General features: G+C 45.5%; 1 protein-coding gene across 1 annotated transcript; it reads left to right on the top strand.

The window, feature by feature from the left end:
- Window positions 1–12,514: 12,514 nt before the first annotated feature.
- On the top strand, window positions 12,515–18,272 carry lrrc3ca (leucine rich repeat containing 3Ca). The gene is made up of 2 exons (XM_012837666.3): window positions 12,515–12,814; window positions 16,645–18,272. The coding sequence occupies exon 2, from the start codon at window positions 16,748–16,750 to the stop codon at window positions 17,552–17,554; it is 807 nt and encodes a 268-aa protein (XP_012693120.1). The 5' UTR covers window positions 12,515–12,814; window positions 16,645–16,747; the 3' UTR covers window positions 17,555–18,272.
- The last annotated feature ends 1,296 nt before the right edge of the window (window positions 18,273–19,568 follow it).

Raw genomic sequence — 19,568 nt, 5'->3', positions numbered from 1 at the left:
GTGTGTGTGTCTGTGTGTGTGTGTGTGTGTGTGTGTGTGTGAACGCTTGGGAGTGTGTGTCAGAGAGAGGAGAGTAGTTCATTCCAGGCAAACTGGCCCTCTCTAGCTTTGCAGTGGTGTACAGACAGGGGTGAGAGGGAGAGGATATAGATCAGTAGTGACAGCTTTATGCCACCGGCGACCCCACTAACCTCCCAGCTAGCAGCATCAGCAAAAACTTTGGCAAAAAAACACTTTTGTAGGGTCAGAGTGGTGACTTTCATCTTAGACAATCATGCACACACACACACACACACACCCACACATTGGAGTAGACTCATTGGATTGGAGTCATTGTCTGGCAGTTTCTTTCAACTCAGCCACAGACAGCCAAACACAAACACACACACACATATATAACAGGTCAGTCACACACATACACACACACACACACACATCCATGGTATATCAGTCTCTTTCCCCTCAGACACGCACATGCATACATCTGCACACTGACACACACATGGTCCTTGCATTAATGGACAGAAGGACACATTTTCAGATGCGCTAAGAGCTCTGAATGAAATACACCATACACACAATCAAATACATATTCCCTAGAATAAACACACACACACACACACACACAGACACATCAAACTACACAGTCAACACCCTCACCCAGTTTCCTAAAAATAGGATCCATTTGAAGCTGTGTAAATGCATTAGAGGATCACTCTCAGAGATGGCCCCTCACACCTGGCTATCCCTCTTGACTTATTGATGACCTTACTACCACAGGGGTGGCTTGACGCAAGCCTGTCCGCTCCGTCAGCGATGGAGAGACATGAAGATGGACTGAGAGAAGGAGGGAGGGAGGGAGGGAGATGCGACAGCGCGCGAGAAAGAGAGGAAGAGAAGAGATAGAGGGAGTCCAAAAGAGAGAGAGAGAACGTTTGAGAAGGAGAGAGACAGCACTTGTCACTCATCAGAATTGGGCTGTCAAACATGACATGTCTGACCCAGTTTATGGTGCCGTTAATGGGTTGTGAGTGTGAGCAGTCAGATTTAGAAAGAGACTTAAAGCAGTGCAGCACTGAAATAGAAGTGCTATCCATCCCCACTAAAGAGACTTAAAGCAGTGGCGCACTGAAATAGAAGCGCTATCCCCACTAAAAGTTCAGTTCAAAGTTGTCACCTCTCTGCCTGTCTATCTGAGTAGCTTGTCTTATGGGTAGGGTAGGGTTTCTGCTTCATTCTACCACTCCTGAACCTTAACAGCATGGTATATTGATTTCATATTTGTGTAATTGTAGAGTGATTTTTCAGTCGCACATAATTCAGAGGGATGAAATACCACTTCGGTCATTTTTACGGAGTACAGCAGATTAATTTAAGGTCTGCAGACGGTACCCTAACAGACTGAATGTACTATGTGCAGTGGTGGAAGAAGTATTCAGATGCTTTACGTACCAATAATGTAAAAAATACTACCTTACAAGTAAAAGTCCTGCATGAAAAATCTTACTTAAGTAGAAGTACATAAGCATTAGCAGCAAAAATTTAATTAGGTCCTTCTGACTGATATATTATTATATTATATATGACATATGATATATTATTAATATTATTATATATGACATCATTAGATTATTGACCCTGAAGATTCAGATGGAAAGCTGCTGGAGGTGGAGCTAGTTTGAACTACTTTATATACAGTTTCACATACGGGGACACCAGATACATCTGAACTAGTTTTACCACTTTATATACAGTTTTACATACGGGGACACCAGATAAATCTTAGGGGTCGTGAGATGATTAATGGGAGAGAAAAGAAGGAAATTAAATGAAACCAACTAAGTTTTGAGGGGCAAAAAATGTACTATATGGTGGAGCTGTCATACACATCTGAAATGTAACCCGACACACTGCTTTTTGTAAGCTGTTAACCTTAACCTTGTAAACCTTTAACGATATATTGTTTTTAAAAGCTTGTTATATTTTCAATTGTGTAAAATCCATGTGAAGATACGGTCAGTAATAGCCTGTAATATCCTGAGCTGGTCTGGGTATTCCTGGGAGAGGCTGGACACTGTCAGCGTCCTACCGCTGGACTTTTGACATGTGGCTCTGTCTTAAATTGCAGTGACTTTCAATAAGTAATGGTGACCAAGTTCAGATGGCTGTCCCTGTGCACTCTCCCACCCCGCTAGCCGCTCCGATGCTAATGAGTCAGGGTGAATAGACTCTTGGCTGCGAGGCTTATTTCTCCATCCTGTAATGGAGGCAGCTCACTAGGAAGACGTGGACTGGCCAGGATTTCCCTGAAAGTGTTGCTGAGCAACCACTGTGGTAACCGTGGAGAGAGAGTGTTCTAAACGATAGTCTCTCTATCATTTAACACCCCCCAGATTAGGTCAGCCAGGTCAGTCCCAGAGTCTGTTGTTACTGTATATAGGTAGCACACCTGCATCATTTTTTCCTTTGCTGAAGCTCAGTGGTATATGTGAGAGACACTGGTCTCTCCAAAGCACACACCCGTAGAGCTACAATGTCTCATGGTCGAGTCCCAGAAACCCTGTGAACCCCTGTTTTAACTGCCGTAGCTATGTTCATTACTGCACTGTCACGATATTGCGTTGCACAATGGCCAAGATATTGTACTGAGTTAAGTTTCTGCATAAATGCTAGTTGTGTGTTTTCGCTTCATGAGTTTGTTACTGTAATTAGTCATGACTGACTTGTTGACTTGTCAGTAATAAAGGTTAGATTTGATTAATAATTAAGAGGTCTGTCATACGAACACAAACCCGCTCCCTGAGGAGTGTTCAGTGGGCCTTAGATCACTGAGATAAGAGAAGGTTACATTCTCTCCTCACCTCCGCAGAGTTCCACTGAGGAAACAGCCAATTACCTGCTTCCCCATTCACGAAGCTGTCTCCATCAAGTTGCCATGGCAACTAAAGGTCACAGGGTGTTTCCGTGACCTTTTTCGTGGCACGCACACCCCAACCCGTCGTCTATTTGTGTTCCCAGCTCAAAGCATCATGGGAAACCTGGAGCACATTGAGAGGAACATAAAGAGCACATGCCCCCAACCCACCGCCAGCAGCTCTCTATGGACTTCCTGTTTGGGTTTGGCTGATGGTTCCTGTGATTAGGTCACAATAGAGGTAGTACGCAACCTAACGCCAGCTCCTTCTGTGGAACATTACACACAGGGTTTTCTAACTGTGGAACCAGTAGGAGTACTGAAATGAAATGCCAAAAAAATAGTATCAGTTGGCAGGTTTTATTGCAGTAAGAAAAGTTTTGATGATCCTGATCTCGATGAAGAGTCATGTTTTTCTGAAATTTAAACCTAACATAAACCCATAGCATCAACAATCACTTTCCATACAATGGATTGACACTCATACACATTCAATTAACTCTGTTACAGGTATTTAAGTATCTTATTCCAATAAATTGTACTTATAGGAGTACATTTAATACAGAATACTTTTCACTCTTGTAATGTACTTATTATTAAATACATTGTATTCACGCACGCACAGCTTCTAGCCTACATCATTGACTGCTCTGGCTACATAAACATATACGTAAACGCTGCATTGGCCTCTGGTTCGTACGTCAGCAGAGCAGCTATATTGAAGCAAGGCACGTGACAGTGAAAATCTATGGAAGTCCATCCCAAAACATTAGTCTCTGAGTGGAAAACTATGGAAGTCCATCCCAAAACATTAGTCTCTGAGTCTCTGAGTGGAAAACTAGCCTGCATGGGAGTGTGTAGATCGTAGCACTGGATCCAGACACGTCCAGTTTTAACTGGCTAATGTTAGAGGGCTTAATATCTTATTGGCTAAATTTCATTTAATATGGGGTAAAAATGTTATGCTAGCCAGCATTTAAGTTTCTGAGTGTGTGGTTAATTCTAAGACTGATTAACACATAGGCCTATTGTCCATTGAAAGGCTAGCCTACACATAACCCCTCTCTCTACTGCTTCAGATGTAACTTTAGCATCTCATCCGATCTGACATTCTTCAAAGTATAGGATGACTTGTAGAAGGCCTACTCCTAAACTCCACAAAGACAGGGCTCCATTTCGTTTAGTGCAATATTTAATGGACATTCTTTTGTAGTAGCCTATTAGGTTCACATCACTTCAACTATCTCCCAGTCATACCCTCCCATTCATCACCTTGGTAATAAGTAGCCTAAACCAAATATCTGAAAGTGACAATACACCATTAATCAATCACCAAACAGCATCAAGTTGGCAACATTTCTTTATTACGTTTTTTTTTTTTTTTTTTAAGATGCACAGTATGCAAAAAAATGTAAGAATGAGCAAAATATGTTATTTATTATAAATTAATAATTATTATTATTTAATATGTTCTTTGCAATTCCAACTGAATAAAGAAGAGAATATCTGTGTAGCCTGTAAGGTTTAGGCCTTACAATTCCACTGAGGCCACTCACATCGCCAGCAGCAGCCCTCCATTCTACAATTTATTTTGTGTTAGTTTTTTGTGAGGACACGGGCCTGCGAGGGGAATGGTCAGTAGTTAATTTGAAGGTGAAGGGGAGCAGGGGTGAGAGGAGGCGTCAGGAGTGTGTCTGGGCAAATGACCCTCTCACCCAGTCACTGAGACGGCTCATTGGAGGATGTCACTGCGCTGTCACAGCAGCTCCGCAGACCTGTCCCATCAGCCTTCTCCAGACATGCATCATTAACGCTGATGGCTACCAACTGCCAATCAGCTACTCCCCATGCCTGACAGAAGAGGCCAGAGAGAGGATCATTAAAGGACAAGGGAGCACTGCTTCAAGCGTCAGCCATTTTGTAGAGACAGATGTGTCAGAGGTCTTTTGTAAAGTTTGATGGTCAAGATTAGAATCAGTGTTAACTTTGAGGTAGAGAACACATTTCAGTTCGTCTTGTTAGTTCACACAGGATACATACATCAGCAAATGAGAACACATTTAAGTTTGTCTTGCTAGTTCACACAGGATACATACATCAGCAAGTCCTACTCCCGCTATTTGACTCTGTGACTTCGTGACCTTGTGTTTTTTCTATGATGAATACTTTGTGATTCACAGATTGGCTCTTTGTAGATTTGTGATTCTGCTTTTTTTATTTTATATTTAATGTTCTATATTTAATGTCATGTGATATATGTAAACTTCTTCATTCTTTTTGTACAGGACCAAATGCACTGGAAGGTACAGAAGCTGAAATATCCATATCAGTAAGTCGTCATAAAGGCGTTGGGCCAAGTATGAGTATTCTTTCAGTTGCCTGGAGGACCTTTGGGGGGCTCGTTGCCCTCGAAGTGCCATCTTTCCTTTGATTAAAACATGCTGAAACCTTTGAGGAAAAAATTATGAATCACTACGTGCCATTTTCAAGACATGCTTTGATCTTTAAAAGAACGGAGAGAGGCAAAAAATGCAAGGAGAACGAGAGAAAATGAAAGAGAGAGAGGGGGGGGGGGGTTGAGGAGACATTGTAACTCTACTGAGCCCTGGGGACCAATAAGGAGGTGAGTGCTCAGCTCCATTGAGTTTCAGCCGTGTATGAAAGTGCCCATGTCAGCCCAGCCCTGTCTTCCATAGCTCAGGTTAACAAGCTGCAGGTATCCTGCACTGTCAGGACTTCAAGATCTAAGCACAGCATCCCCCCTTTTTCCCCCAGCAGTGGAGGACGATGATTGGTGCGCGGGTCATGATCAGGCTGACCTGTTTCACCGGAACTCCTTTGATCCCACTACAGGCAAAGAGGAGAGACAAGCAGCTGTGGCCATCGCAATGAGAGGCAGCAGGGCTCCAGCATGTCCGGGTGAACTGCGCTTGAGGACACCCTGTTTTCATCAGAGCGCGCAAGGAGAGCTCTGACAACAGCAGGCTGTGCCGCGAGTGAGTGTTTTGGGTGGCACACCACAGATGGGACAGGCACAGAGCTGTGTGATATGATCATGATTGTGTGCATGTTCAGGCTTATGTAAGATGAGTGACGGGGTGCTTCCACGGTTACCTTTGTTTTAATCGGACCTGGCTGGCATCTGGATGTGATAAAGCAGGAGCAGGATAAAGCAAACACACTTTTGGGAAACTCAGTGGGAAATGCTGAGTAACTCCAAGGGCACTTGGAGAGCGCAGACCTACGGCAAGGCCAAGAGTCCAGTCTTCAAGATCGCAACGGTAAAGAAAGTGAAGAAGAAATCCTGGATCTGCTCCAAAATTGAAGGGTTTCTACCTCGGCCCATGTCACACTCCTCCACCAGGTTTGATGATTTTGCGTCATCCTGCTGAGAGAGACAAACAAGCCAACAAACGGTAATGAAAACATAACGTCCTTGCCGGAGGTATTGATTTGCACTCACAGCATGTCCCTACAGAGAGCAGATGCCACATTCCCTTATTAGTTGTGCTGATAGTTATGGCCCAATGTTATAATTGCTACAATATTTACTTCTGCCCAAGGAGGTTCTCTTTTCATTGCCATTTGTTGGTTTGCCTGTCTCTCTCAGCAGGATTATGCAAAAACTACCAGCAGAATGTTCATGCAACTAGGTGGAGGGGTGTAACATGGGCCAAGGAAGGGGAATGTTGTAAAATGAACGTTCTAAAGATTATCCATCGAAAATAACGTGGAATATGTAAGGGATAATGTATAGAACGCCGGCCATTATCGGGAAAATAAACCCCGACAGGGCGAACAGCACCCTGACGCGAAGCGGAGTGCTACGAAAGACGTGAATCCGAGGCAAAAAAGCCACTTCCCTTGACAGCGGTCAATTATGCATAGCAACGGTCAAATATGGAAAAATAGTTGACCACAGAACGTTGGGAAGCCCCATTCAAGTGAATGGAGCATTCTACAGCATTAACAAGAGCCGTGTAATAATATCTTGTATTGTTGATGAACGCATTCTTTTATTAGAATGTTCAAGGGTTAATTAGGGTTAATTGTCGCTGCTTAAAAGCATGTAGGCATCACCTTCATGTTTCGCTTCAGGACACATCAGCCTACTCCTGTCACGATGCTAATTAGTATCGTGTTAATTGGTGTGAAAGATGCAGTTCCACACTGTCTGTTTCCTGCCTCGCTCGACCCTCGAGAGCTAACACAAATAGCTGGAATTCCTCCAGATGATTTGTCCATCTCTGTTTGCCCTGGAAAACTACAGATAGAGATAACAGAGAATGAGCTGAGCCACACTGCGGTGGCAGGTCTCATTAGAGGATGTACAGGAGACGGGCATTTCAAATTCAGAGAATTACTCCTTAAGATCTTCTAGCTGTCCATTCTGTGTGAATGGGAAACAAACATAGTGTGTGCGGACCAAGACATAAACCATTCCAGTCAATTAACACATTGCTTCAGGACCATGGAAGTCAGGGGTGATGTTTGACTGGCTGTTGAGCCCAAATATCAACAACCATTCACCAGAATTTTTGCAGACACCACCTTTAATGTAGCTTTGGCATCATGACATCTGATATTGGAACACATTGATATTGGACATGGTGAGCCCATGTACCACAACTGCTCTGGTGCTGATATGATGAGCTCCTGTACCAGGACTGGTCTGGTCCAGCTGGTGCTGATATGGTGAGCTCCTGTACCAGAACTGGTCTGGTCCAGCTGGTTCTGATATGGTGAGCCCCTGTTCCAGGACTGGTCTGGTCCAGCTGGTTCTGATATGGTGAGCCCCTGTACCACAACTGGTCTGGTCCAGCGGTTACCTGGGAAATGTCTCAGAGGGTAGGAAGGCCTCATTGAGATCATTTGGGTTTATCAAGCGGTTTCTCCTGTCAGAAGGAATTATTTGCTCAGGGCAAAATACTGCATGTTTGTTTGTGGAGGCAGACATGAGTCAAACACACATTTGAACACTTTGATTTGGATCCTAACACAGAATATGAGTCAAACACACATTTGAACACTTTGATTTGGATCCTAACACAGAATATGAGTCAAACACACATTTGAACACTTCCTAACACAGAGGAGGAAGAGCCCATCCACACATTAGTGGACACGTGCTGCAGCTCTGTACAGACATGGATCAGACACACAATGGTTTTGCTACTGTGACAAATGTGCATACACCTACAAATATACATGCACTCACACACACAACCACACGCACACGCACGCACACGCACACGCACACACACACAGATAAGCACACACGCACACAGACCACACACACACACACACACACACACACACACACACACACAACATATCATTGTTAAAGACGTATATGTTGGTGCTGTGACATGAAGACGTTTGATGTACTGCCAGCTCTTCCTCTGGGCCTTTTTCTGTTGATCAATAGGAATCTAATCACATTTACTGCTGCGTCTGTGTATGGAAGAGGGCGGTGTGTGTGTATGTGAGTGTGTGTGTGTGTGTGTGTGTGTGTGTGTGTGTGTGTGCGTGCGTGCGTGCGTGCGTGCGTGCGTGCGTGCGTGCGTGCGAGTGTGTGTGTGTGTGTGTGTGTGTGTGTGTGTGTGTGTGTGTGTGTGTGCGTGCGTGCGTGCGTGCGTGCGTGCGTGCGTGGGTGCGTGCGTGCGTGCGTGCGTGCGTGCGTGCGTGCGTGTGTGTGTGCGTGTGTGGCTGTGTGTGTGTGTGTGTGTGTGTGTGTGTGTGTGAGGCTCTTGTGTCACCTCTCATCCAAATCAAACCCAAACAACAAACAGCACATCGCTCTCTCATCCTACTTACTAATCAGCATTCTCTTTCTCTTATTTCTCTCTCTCTGCCTCTCTTTCTTTCTCTTGCTCTCTCTACCCCTTTCTTTCTTGCTTTCTTTCGGTCTGTTTCTTTTTTATTTCTCCCCCTCCCTCTTTCTTTCTCTCTCTATGCTTTTCTTGTCTCTGTACCATCTTCCTCCCACTCATACACTGAGACGGTCCCCACATGACATCTGAAGCAACAGTGATCACACAGGCACCACAGTAGATACTGCCACAAATGGACTGTGTGTGTGTGTATGTGAGGATGATGTGTTTAACTGGTATTGATTTTAAATCCACTAAGGCAATGGGTTGGCAGCACGGGTCTAACAACCCTATGTGTGTGTGTGTGTGTGTGTGTGTGTGTGTGTGTGTGTGTGTATGTAAGTGTGTATGTGCGCATGCATGTGTGTGTGTGTGTGTTTCTATGACTGTGTATGTCTATACTTAGCTTATCATGGAGCCCCAAGTTTTTATCAAGGCGCCTCACACTTTCCAGGTCCTGATCAATATTGTAATCTGATCAATTATATTCCTGTTTTACAACACCGGTGCGTTTGGCACAAGGCCGCTGGAAATGAGACAAGACATGAATACAGGACAGATGTGCATATAGGAAATCCTGTTATGGACACCCTCTGTGTGGATCGGAGAGATAGGCCACCCTCTGTGTGGAGCGGAGAGATAGGCCAGCTCTGTACACAGTGTACCATTTTAGAAAAAAGAGAAATGGCATCATTTTTTCAGTCAGGATGCTGGAAATCACATTTCTCCATTATCCATTTGGCAGACACCTTTATCCAAAGGATCTTACATCACAGGTCATGTATGCAACTTCTTTATCCGCTCATACGCTTCCTGGAAAACAAACCCAGGGCTACAGGGGTGCGGCTAGCACTTAGCATCAGGGGTGCGGTTAGCACTTAGCATCAGCACTGAGCCACAGACACATAAGAGATTAGATCTCATTAGAATGAAATGCATTATTTTCTCACTATGCTCCCTTTCACGGTGTGGTTAGCACTTAGCATTAGCGGTTCAGATACAGGAACACATTAGGTACAAAATTAAAGACTGATCATATGTATCTCGTAGAGAGAAAACACATTATTTTCTCAATGTCCTTCCCTCTTTCTCAGTACGCATCTCACTCCCCCGTCTCGAATGTGTTAAAATCACCATAGGCTGTTATATTTAGTCTGTGTGGACCATTTTCTGTATGAGTGAGAGGTTTTTGAGGAAGAAGCCCATAAAGTGTGTTAAGAGTGTTCAAAGTATAGCGTTATAAGGGTGCTATAACAGGCCTAACCCATGGCAAGTGGGAGGCAGACTGACAGCAGGTAGGTGGATCTTTGAGCAGAGTTCATATCTTATCCTCCGCCGGCAGAGATGACTTCAGTGATCTGAACGCTTCTGCCGTAATGTCATCCAGGATAGAAAAAAAGAGACATTTTGGTGGCTGACCTTCAAATATGAATACAGCAGCAGCCCACGTTCACATCATTATCATTTGAATGGCCAGGACCGGGGACACACTCCACACGGCAGGACCGGGGACACACTCCACACGGCTAAAGAGAAGCAGATGTCAAACAGGTTCAGGTCCAGGTCCACGGTACAGTGACACATAACATCACCAAACATCCACACACACAGTACACAGGGACACACAGACACAGACACAGACACAGACACACACACACACACACACACACACACACACACACACACACACACACACACACACACACACAGACAGCAGCAGTTTCATCCACACACACACACACACACACACACACTGTCTTTTTAAACAGCAAAAAAAGTCAATTTGCATGATTCTGAACATTTCTTCTTTTAAAACAATCAATTCACTTCAATCTCAATTTATATAGCCACAACAAAGAATGTGAATGCTTGCTCACAATTCAACAAAGTGGGACTGATTATAATTATGCAATTTCAACATCATTAAAAAGACACAACAATCACACAGCTGGAGGCCATTAACATTTTGATACATTTTTTAAACTCTTTTTTCCCAGTCTGTTTGTTTACCTCTTTTCTACAGGTCATGTGTGTGCAATGAGTACTTTACCCATACACTACAGATGTGCTAGAAAGTTTGTGAACCCTTTAGAATGTTCTGTATATCTGCATAAATTTGATCTAAAATCTGCATCTATGTAAACTTGATAAAGTGGACCCAGTTCAACAAATAACACACAAAAAATGTATTTTTATTATTATTTGTAAGTTCTATTTATTGAGAAAAATGATTGAACATTAAATGCTTTGTTGGAAAAAGTAAGTGAACCTCTTTGATAATCAATTAATTTCAAGGAGTAATTGGAGTCAGGTGTTTCAATCAATGGGATGACAATCAGGTGTGGGTTAAGTGGTGTCTGTCTATTGAAAAAAAAATAACATAATCTGGGTCTTCAGTATCAAAGTCTGGTCTTCACCACACATCTTTGTGGAATGTGCCATGGCTCGATCAAAGGAGATTCCCAGGGACAATAACAGATTTATTCTGTGGAATAGGTCCATCCTGGGCAGCAGGCTAGCTAATGCTGTGTTCTATGGCGTGTTAGGCCTACCTGTCAGTTACATTTAGATCACCATCTGACATGCTACAGTCTTCCCCACTCATCTCTATGTACTTCGACCTGTTTGAGAAATAGTGAATGCGTGTGTTGTGGTTTGACATTTCCATAACCTCAAACTATAGGCTTATGTCAGAGGAGTAGGGGAAATGGTATACAGGGCTTAAACAAACCCCAGAAAATGCTTGAGGGTGCTGTCGATAGTAGGCTCTGCCCTGAGGTTGAGTGTGTGTGTGTGTGTGTGTGTGTGTGTGTGTGTGTGTGTGTGTGTGTGTGTGTGTGTGTGTGCGCCAGGTTGCTCACCAGGCTGGAAAAGGTTACAAAACCATCTCTAAACAGTTTGGGCTCCACCAATCCACTGTCAGGCAGGTAGTCTACAAATGGAGGAAATTCAGCACCATTGGTACTCTCCCCAGGAGTGGTCGTCCAGCAAAAATCACTCCAAGAGCAAGGCGTATAATATTCCAGGAGGTCACAAAGAACCCCAGGGTAACATCTACCGGCCTCTATTGTGTTGGCTAATGTCAGTGTTAATGAGTCCACCTTCAGGCAAACACTGCTGAAGAACATTGCTGCCCGTCTAAAGTTTGCCAAAGACCACGTGGATGAGCCAGTATGTACCAAATACTACAGGAGAATGTCAGGGTATTCATTTGCGAACTGAAGCTCAACAGAAGATGGGTCATGCAGCAACGACCCTAAACACACAAGTAAGTCTACCAAAAATGGTTAAAAATGTTTTGGAATGGCCGAGTCAAAGTCTAGACCTTAATCCAATAGAAATGTTGTGGAAAGACCTGAAGAGATCTGTTCATGCACGGAAGCCCACCAACATCCATGAGTTGAAGCCGTTTTGTAAGGAGGAATGGGCCAAAATTCCTCCAAGCCAATGTATGTATGGAACATACAGCATATAGCATATAGCCCGTTAAATGACAAACTAATGTTCACCTCTATTAATACAGTATACTTATTAGAAAAATATACGGGGCTATTGAGGACAAGTCATTTGTGTCCTAAATGTAACGTCCACATCGACATGATACCAACGGAATGAACTTACAGGAGCAGAGGGCTTCAAACAGTCATAGGTCTTTAATAGCAGGTTTTAACGACAGTGGCGCATCTCGTTTCCCTGCGTGCGTTTGGACCCATGTCTATTTGTATCATTTGCCTCACGGCTCAGAGCGGATCTGACTCGCGCCTGCTGTGATGCCCGGTGGTGTGGTTGCATAGAAACTACGGGCGCGCGGGTGAGGGCGCATTCAACGCGCGCCTCACTCCCCTGTCGCTGTGGCGTGTACAGAGCAGTCGGCAACGACGTTGCGGAAAAGACAGACATGTAAAGGCGTGCCTGGATATATTTATACCCGTTTTCAAAAAGAAAGGACACATTTAAGGTTTTTCTTCCTCTGGACAAAATATTGTTCGTTTTGCTGCATGACTGCAGAAGAAGGAACGGCAGACATGTAAGTGTATATTTCACAAAAGCTAAATATTAGCGACAGCTGGGATAGAGTTTTTAACCTGTAATGATACGTAGCAAAGGAAAACTTTCAGCAGTTTCTTGTTTGGCTTCTGTATAATGTCAAACCTTCTGCGGCTAGCGAGCGCATGCAAAATAACGGATAGTTGTTGTTCAGCCAAATAAGATAACATCCTCGTACAGAAATACAGTAAGCGTGTTGCAAAGATGAGCTGCAATAGTATAATGTGTAACAATAGCATAATAGGCTAATAATAATAATACTTTTATTTATGTTTTATGAAGATGCCTAATTATGATACATTGATGATTATGATAAAACTGTTCTTGTAATGTAAAAGAATGTATAGAACTTTTGCGCCTATGCTTTGCATTCTGGCTTAAGACAGTGAAATTGAACGGCAGAAAATAATCCATTTATGGGATGGGATAATTTATGATCTCTAACGTCACTGTTCACTAGTTTGTATGAGGAGATCAATACTGTCCATTTAAGTTACAGCTTAATGAAAATATATAGCCTGACTTGTTTTCTCGACAAGTCCTGTGGAAATGGAATATTGGTATCCAATAACACACAACAGGTCCAATTTGGTGACTTCAAAATATCTCTATTCCACAATAAGCCTCCTACACACACACACACACACACACACACACACACACACACACAACCTCAGGGCAGAGCCTACTATCACCAGCACCCTCAAGCATTTTCTGGGGTTTGTTTAAGCCCTGTATACCATTTCCCCTACTCCTCTGACATAAGCCTATAGTTTGAGGTTATGGAAATGTCAAACCACAACACACGCATTTACTATTTCTCAAACAGGCTGAAGTACATAAAGATGAGTGGGGAAGACTGTAGCATGTCAGATGGTGATCTAAATGTAACTGACAGGTAGGCCTAACACGCCATAGACCACAGCATTAGCTAGCCTGCTGCCCAGGATGGACCTATTCCACAGAATAAATCTGTTATGTTCATTTCTCAGGGGTAAATATTTCACCCATACCATCACAGAATTGTAGGCGTGCACACACACAAACTCGTTATAGTCATCGTGGTTTGGTTGCAATCAATACCTGCAGAGATAAAAAAGAGAAGATGAAAAAACTGCAGGGAGACATAAAAGCGTCTGTTCGTAATGAGTGCTTTTCTGTGGACAGCACACTGGCAACCAAACAAGTGCTGATTGCGGAACATAAACAACCAACCGGGCTTCTATAAAAACCCACTTTACATTCACTCCCACTCCAAACGACTACGGTTAGATTTAGGGGGTCGGTGTAGGCTTGGCCTATTTTAGTGCGTCTGAATTCAGTGCTCTAGCCCTATAGGTTGCAATGATTTAAGTGAGCCTGTGTTGGGTCACTCAGGGTTGACATATCGCCCAACTGCTTCTGACATCACATTAATAGTCAGTCTGACGCTAAACAATAAAAATCACCAATCACAAGATTGTTAATCATTGTAACAGACCTGCAACCCTAGCAGTCTTTCACATCCGACCTTTTTGAAAAGATGTATTCACTTTGACACGGGGTGTATACCTTGTATAATTACATCATAGCAGGCATATCTCTCCCTTGTCATCTCACGGTTACTCACTGAGCTCCCCTGGAGCCACGGCGTCTGCGTGCGCTCTCTGTTCTGACTGTAATGCTACCCCCTCTTTTCAGATCCTCTTGCTACTTCGCCATCTTCCTTTCACTCTCTCCGATGCCTCAGGTGTCCCACCTATACCTGCGTCTTGAATTGCCACCCCTCAGAGAGAGAGAGAGAGCGAGAGAGAGCGAGAGGTGACCTGTGCGAGCTTTGTTGAGAAGAGCCGCGTTAGCCTTTCAATGCATCAAACCTGAACAACAAACCCTGCATTTCAATACCTGTCTCCAAGCAATTGTTGCGCGCATCGAGCGGCCACAGCGGTCCCAGCCCAATAAAGATAAACACTCCGGAGAACAACTGACTGTTTAGTCCCCTGTAATAATAAACAGTCGGCGTGGGCGGAGGTAAAGGGACTGTGGAGTGACGCTCGTCAGGAGGTGCCCCTGTCGGCTATTTGGCTCTGACAACAGCGTCTCCTCATGAATTGCGTTGGCTTGCGCTCCCAACTCCGCTAACGTTAATTTCCCTGGCGCCAGTTCCGACAATCCTGCGTATGGCACAATGAGTCTCACAATTAGTCGTCCCTGAGACGGCTACCCCCCTTGTTACGTGATAGGGTCCTAAAAAGGTGCTTTGAGATCGATTTCATTTCTAATCTCAGTAAGTGGATCTCGGGTCTGCCCACTTTTCTCTCCCTGCTTCTTTCTGGAGAAAATGAAACGTCAGGAAGCAGCGAGCTCAAGATGCCATTAGAAGTTCACTGTACCTCTGCCAATCCATTCGTTTCAGCTGACCAGTGTACTCACTGAATTGTTGGATTTAAGATGGCCATGCTGCACCTTCAGACTGGAGACTTTTCCCCCTGTCGGATTAGTAATAAGATATCCGTTTGTTGAAACGCATTGAAAGGATTAGTGAACAGGTGTGGAAACGACGTTCAGGTAAAACGAGGCCTATTCCTGTCAGGCTTACATGCAAAAGAAAAAAATAATTATAGAACACAAACAAACGGTTCCTCTCAGAGTAACATGCACCTCATGAGATGTGGGACTGTATCATTGAGCTTATACACTATCCTGGGTGGATCTGACCCTAATAATGCCCAGTGGGGCCTCTGCCCAGAGTCGAGGTCCTGGTCGGAGTTCGATCTGTTCTAGAGTCAGGGACCAGACCAGAGCTAAATCCGCTCAGATGTGAGGAACAGATCACGGCCAGATGTGCATTCGAAATTGGTAAACAAAGGCCAACGTTTTACAAACAGGTTTCTATTTGCTTTGAGTTCACTGCAAATGTTTGCAAACACACACAAGAGGTCGTTCTCGTCGAACAAACGTGGGTTACTGTTTAAATCTAACAATTTGCAAACGTTTACACCTTCACATTTAAAAGTTTCAAGAAAAGGCGTTTGCCACTGTTCAACGAATTTGAACGCACCTCAGACCAGGTGCAGCTGAAGGACGGATCTGGCAGCGAATCATTCCATCGGTGGGGATGGGGCAGTGCACTTGACTGTGCTTTGAGCTGGAGAGCACTTGGCATGAGTTGCCGCTTTGAAACCATTATTCTCAACAGTGCGCTGGATTCTGGCTTGATTACTAGTTTCTGTCTGTATTAATGTGTGTGTGTGTGAGTGTGTGTGAATATGTGTGCGTGTTTGTGTGTGTGTGTAATGGCTTTAATGATGAGCAGGTGGGAAGGGTTGCCTTTTGCCCTGTCGAAACAACAAGAGCATCTAGTTTTCATCAATATGTGAAATAACACACTTAACCTCTGTTTCTGGTGAAAAGGCTGTTTTTCATGTGTGTGTGTGCAGGTGTGTGTGTATGTACAGGCGTGAGTGTGTGTTTGTGTGTGTGTGCATGTGTGTGTGTGATGGGTTTCTGCATGTGTGATGTTTGTGTGAGACTGGTAGAGTGAGGGTGTGTGTAAGCATACAGAGTGTAATGATGATGCATTATCGCTGATATGCTTTGGCAGGTCTGCATAATAAAATGCTCTGGTTCGTTGCTTATTGCTCAGTGTACTTCACCTTCCGTCTGTCAGGATGAAAGCGTGGGCCAACCAATACATTCTGTGTGGGTTTGCAGTGCACTCAAATGTGAATGTGTTTTGTTTGTGTGTGTGTGTGTGTGTGTGTGTGTGTGTGTGTGTGTGTGTGAGCCTCTCTTCTTGTTAAATCTTGTTCATCTCTCTCTCCCCCACAGGTGTTCCAAGTCTTGGAGAGGTTGAACCTGACCCCACCGCCCCTACCGCCACCCCACCTGTCCACTTCCTGCGCCTCATGAGCATGCCCAGTGCGTGTCCAGCATGCCAGAGGCGTCCGGTTGGCTACTGCTGCGCGGCTCCGTGCCGGCGTGGCTCCTCCTGCCCAGCCTGGTCCTGATGGCCGTGTGCTCCCCGCACGCGGGCACTGTCGCCGCGGGCACCACCTGCGCCCCGCGCTGCTACTGCTCCGAGTCCGAGGGCAAGACGGTGCGCTGCAGCCACCTCCACCTCACCCATGTCCCCGCCGGCATCCCCAACGACACGCACCGCCTCTACCTGGACTACAACCAGCTGGTCTCCGTGCCCACCGACGCCTTCCTGAGCCTGCCCCTGCTCAGAGAGCTGGACCTGTCCCACAACGACCTCTCCATTCTGGAGCCGGGCGCCTTCAGAGGCCTGGGCCCCTCGCTCAAGTTCCTGGACCTGTCCTCCAACAGTCTGGCCACGCTGAACCCGGACGCATTTGAGGGCGTGACGGCGCGGTCCAACCTAACGGGGAACCCCTGGCACTGCGACTGCACCCTGCAGAGCGTGCTGCCCCGGCTCGACCTGGAGCCCGTGTCGCTGACGGGCATCGTGTGCCACTCGGCGGAGCCGGCCGACACGGGCGCGGAGGGCCAGGCGCTGCTGCTCACCAAGGACCTGGACCTGTGCGTGGTGATGAAGAAGACCACCGATGTGGCCATGCTGGTCACCATGTTCGGCTGGTTCAGCATGGTCATCTCCTACCTGGTCTACTATGTGCGCGCCAACCAGGAGGATGCCAGGAGGCACCTGGAGTACCTCAAGTCGCTGCCCGGCCTCCCGGGCAAGTCCGAGGAGTCGTCCACCATCAGCACGGTGGTGTAAGCCGTGAAAGCCAGACGCAGAAAGACAGAAACAGGAAATGCATGGCTGACATATGCCGAGGGGCAGGCCCCCTTCTGTTTGTCTGTGTATGAGGCTGTGGCTGTAGATTGGATCACAAGCAGAGAGCAGGCCTAACCTGGGCTGCTTCCACGGACGGTATCGGTCAGTGAGTTACTGTCTGACCAGAGGGCCATGCAGGCCTTGACCACAGCAGAGGGCAACCTTGTAGAGGAAGGAGCAGTGTGGACGTCTAGTCTGTGGAGGTGATTAGGTGGAAAGAGGAGGATTGTGGGTAGGGGCAGGGGTCTGTGGAAAGAGGAGGATTGTGGGTAGGGGCAGGGGTCTGTCAGTGATGGAACAGGACATAGTTGCCAGTCAGTAATGCATGCATTGATGAAGTAAGGAGGGGTAATGTAGGAGGACACCGGGGTTGGTCAGTCTAGGCTGCATAAGAAAGTCGAGGAGGGTTATAAGATACAGGGGGCAGTCAGTCAGCCATGTAGTATGTGATTGTGTCTGGTCAGTATTCACTGCAGAGTCAGAAGCAAGCATTTAAGACAAAACGCTTGCATAGTCAGAAGGAAGGATGTAGGGCGCATTGGTTCGTTAGTACAAACTGCATAGGCAGAAGAGGTGGTCACTTGTTAGCAGGGACGTGCACAGGAGGGGGCTAAGGTTACTGCCCGTTTGCCCTCCTCGACTGAAGTTGCCCCTCCGAAGGAAATATATATATATATTTTTAAGTAGTACCACGGCTGCAGAACTTCATGTATGCCTAGATAAAATAATAGCGGAATAAGCGTCCAGGGGACGGGGGCGTGGCGGCGGCGGCGGTGACAAAAATTAAGGTGTTGCCCCTTTTTTCCAGGGCAGAGCAACTGCCCTTCAAAATTCCTGTGCACGTCCCTGCTTGTTAGGATGAGCTGCATAGGCAGAAGGAAGGCTGTAGGGTGCATTGGTTCGCTAGTGTAAACTGCATAGTCAGAAGAGGTGGTCACTTTGTAGCATGAGCTGCATAGGCAGAAGGGAGTCTGTGAGACACAGTGGCCAGTAAGTGAAGGCTGCAGCACTGCCAAGGAAAGACGGAGGAAATCGGCTGGCAATCTAATCTAATGGAGATGAATAATTGATCTGGGAGTGGCCCCGTTTCTCAACTGGCACTGGCAGAGTAACTGGTCTGTCTACTTAAAGAGGAGAGAGAGTGACACACACACAGAGAAAGATAGATAGAGAAAGAGAGAGAGAGAGCACTAAAGAGAGGGAATTAGTGACTGAGGTAGATGGAAAGAGAGGAGGAGAGACACTGAGAGAGACAGATGGAGAGAGAGGTAGAAGGAAAGAGAGGACGAGAGACACTGAGAGAGACAGATGGAGAGAGAGGCAGAAGGAAAGAGAGGACGAGAGACACTGAGAGAGACAAATAGAGAGAGAGGTAGAAGGAAAGAGAGGACGAGAGACACTGAGAGAGACAGATGAAGAGAGAGGTAGAAGGAAAGAGAGGTTAGGTAGATTGGATTTTTGGATAGGGGTCGGCATGTCGTCAACTGAGAATTTACAAGTGCACTTTTAAGAAAAAACGCTATTGAAAATACGGAATAAAATAATTAATTCCCCTCTATAAAATGTATTCTCATATTATTAGAAGTAATACAATGGAATTTGTGGACGTATTGGGTGTTGGGTTTATAGAGGTATCAGATAGTGTTGGGTTTATAGACATATCAGATAGTGTTGGGTTTATAAACATATCAGTCAACAAGGGGCAGAGGGATAGACAGAAGAGAAGGAGGACTGGAGGTGAGGAGAGAGGAGGAGAAAGAGAGAAAGGCAGGAGGAGAGTGGAGGGAGAGAAAGAGAGGAGGAGAGTGGAAGGAGAGGAAGAGAGGAGGAGAGTGGAAGGAGAGAAAGAGAGGAGGAGAGGAAGATAGAAGGAGAGGAAGAGAGGAGGAGAGGAAGAGAGGAGAAGAGGAAGAGACAATAGGAGTGAAAAGAAACTGGAGGCCTTTTTGACCAT

Source organism: Clupea harengus, chromosome 1 (genome assembly GCF_900700415.2).
Source record: "Clupea harengus chromosome 1, Ch_v2.0.2, whole genome shotgun sequence".
In the NCBI taxonomy this organism is placed as follows: domain Eukaryota; kingdom Metazoa; phylum Chordata; class Actinopteri; order Clupeiformes; family Clupeidae; genus Clupea; species Clupea harengus.
This window is presented reverse-complemented; position numbering and strand designations above follow the sequence as displayed.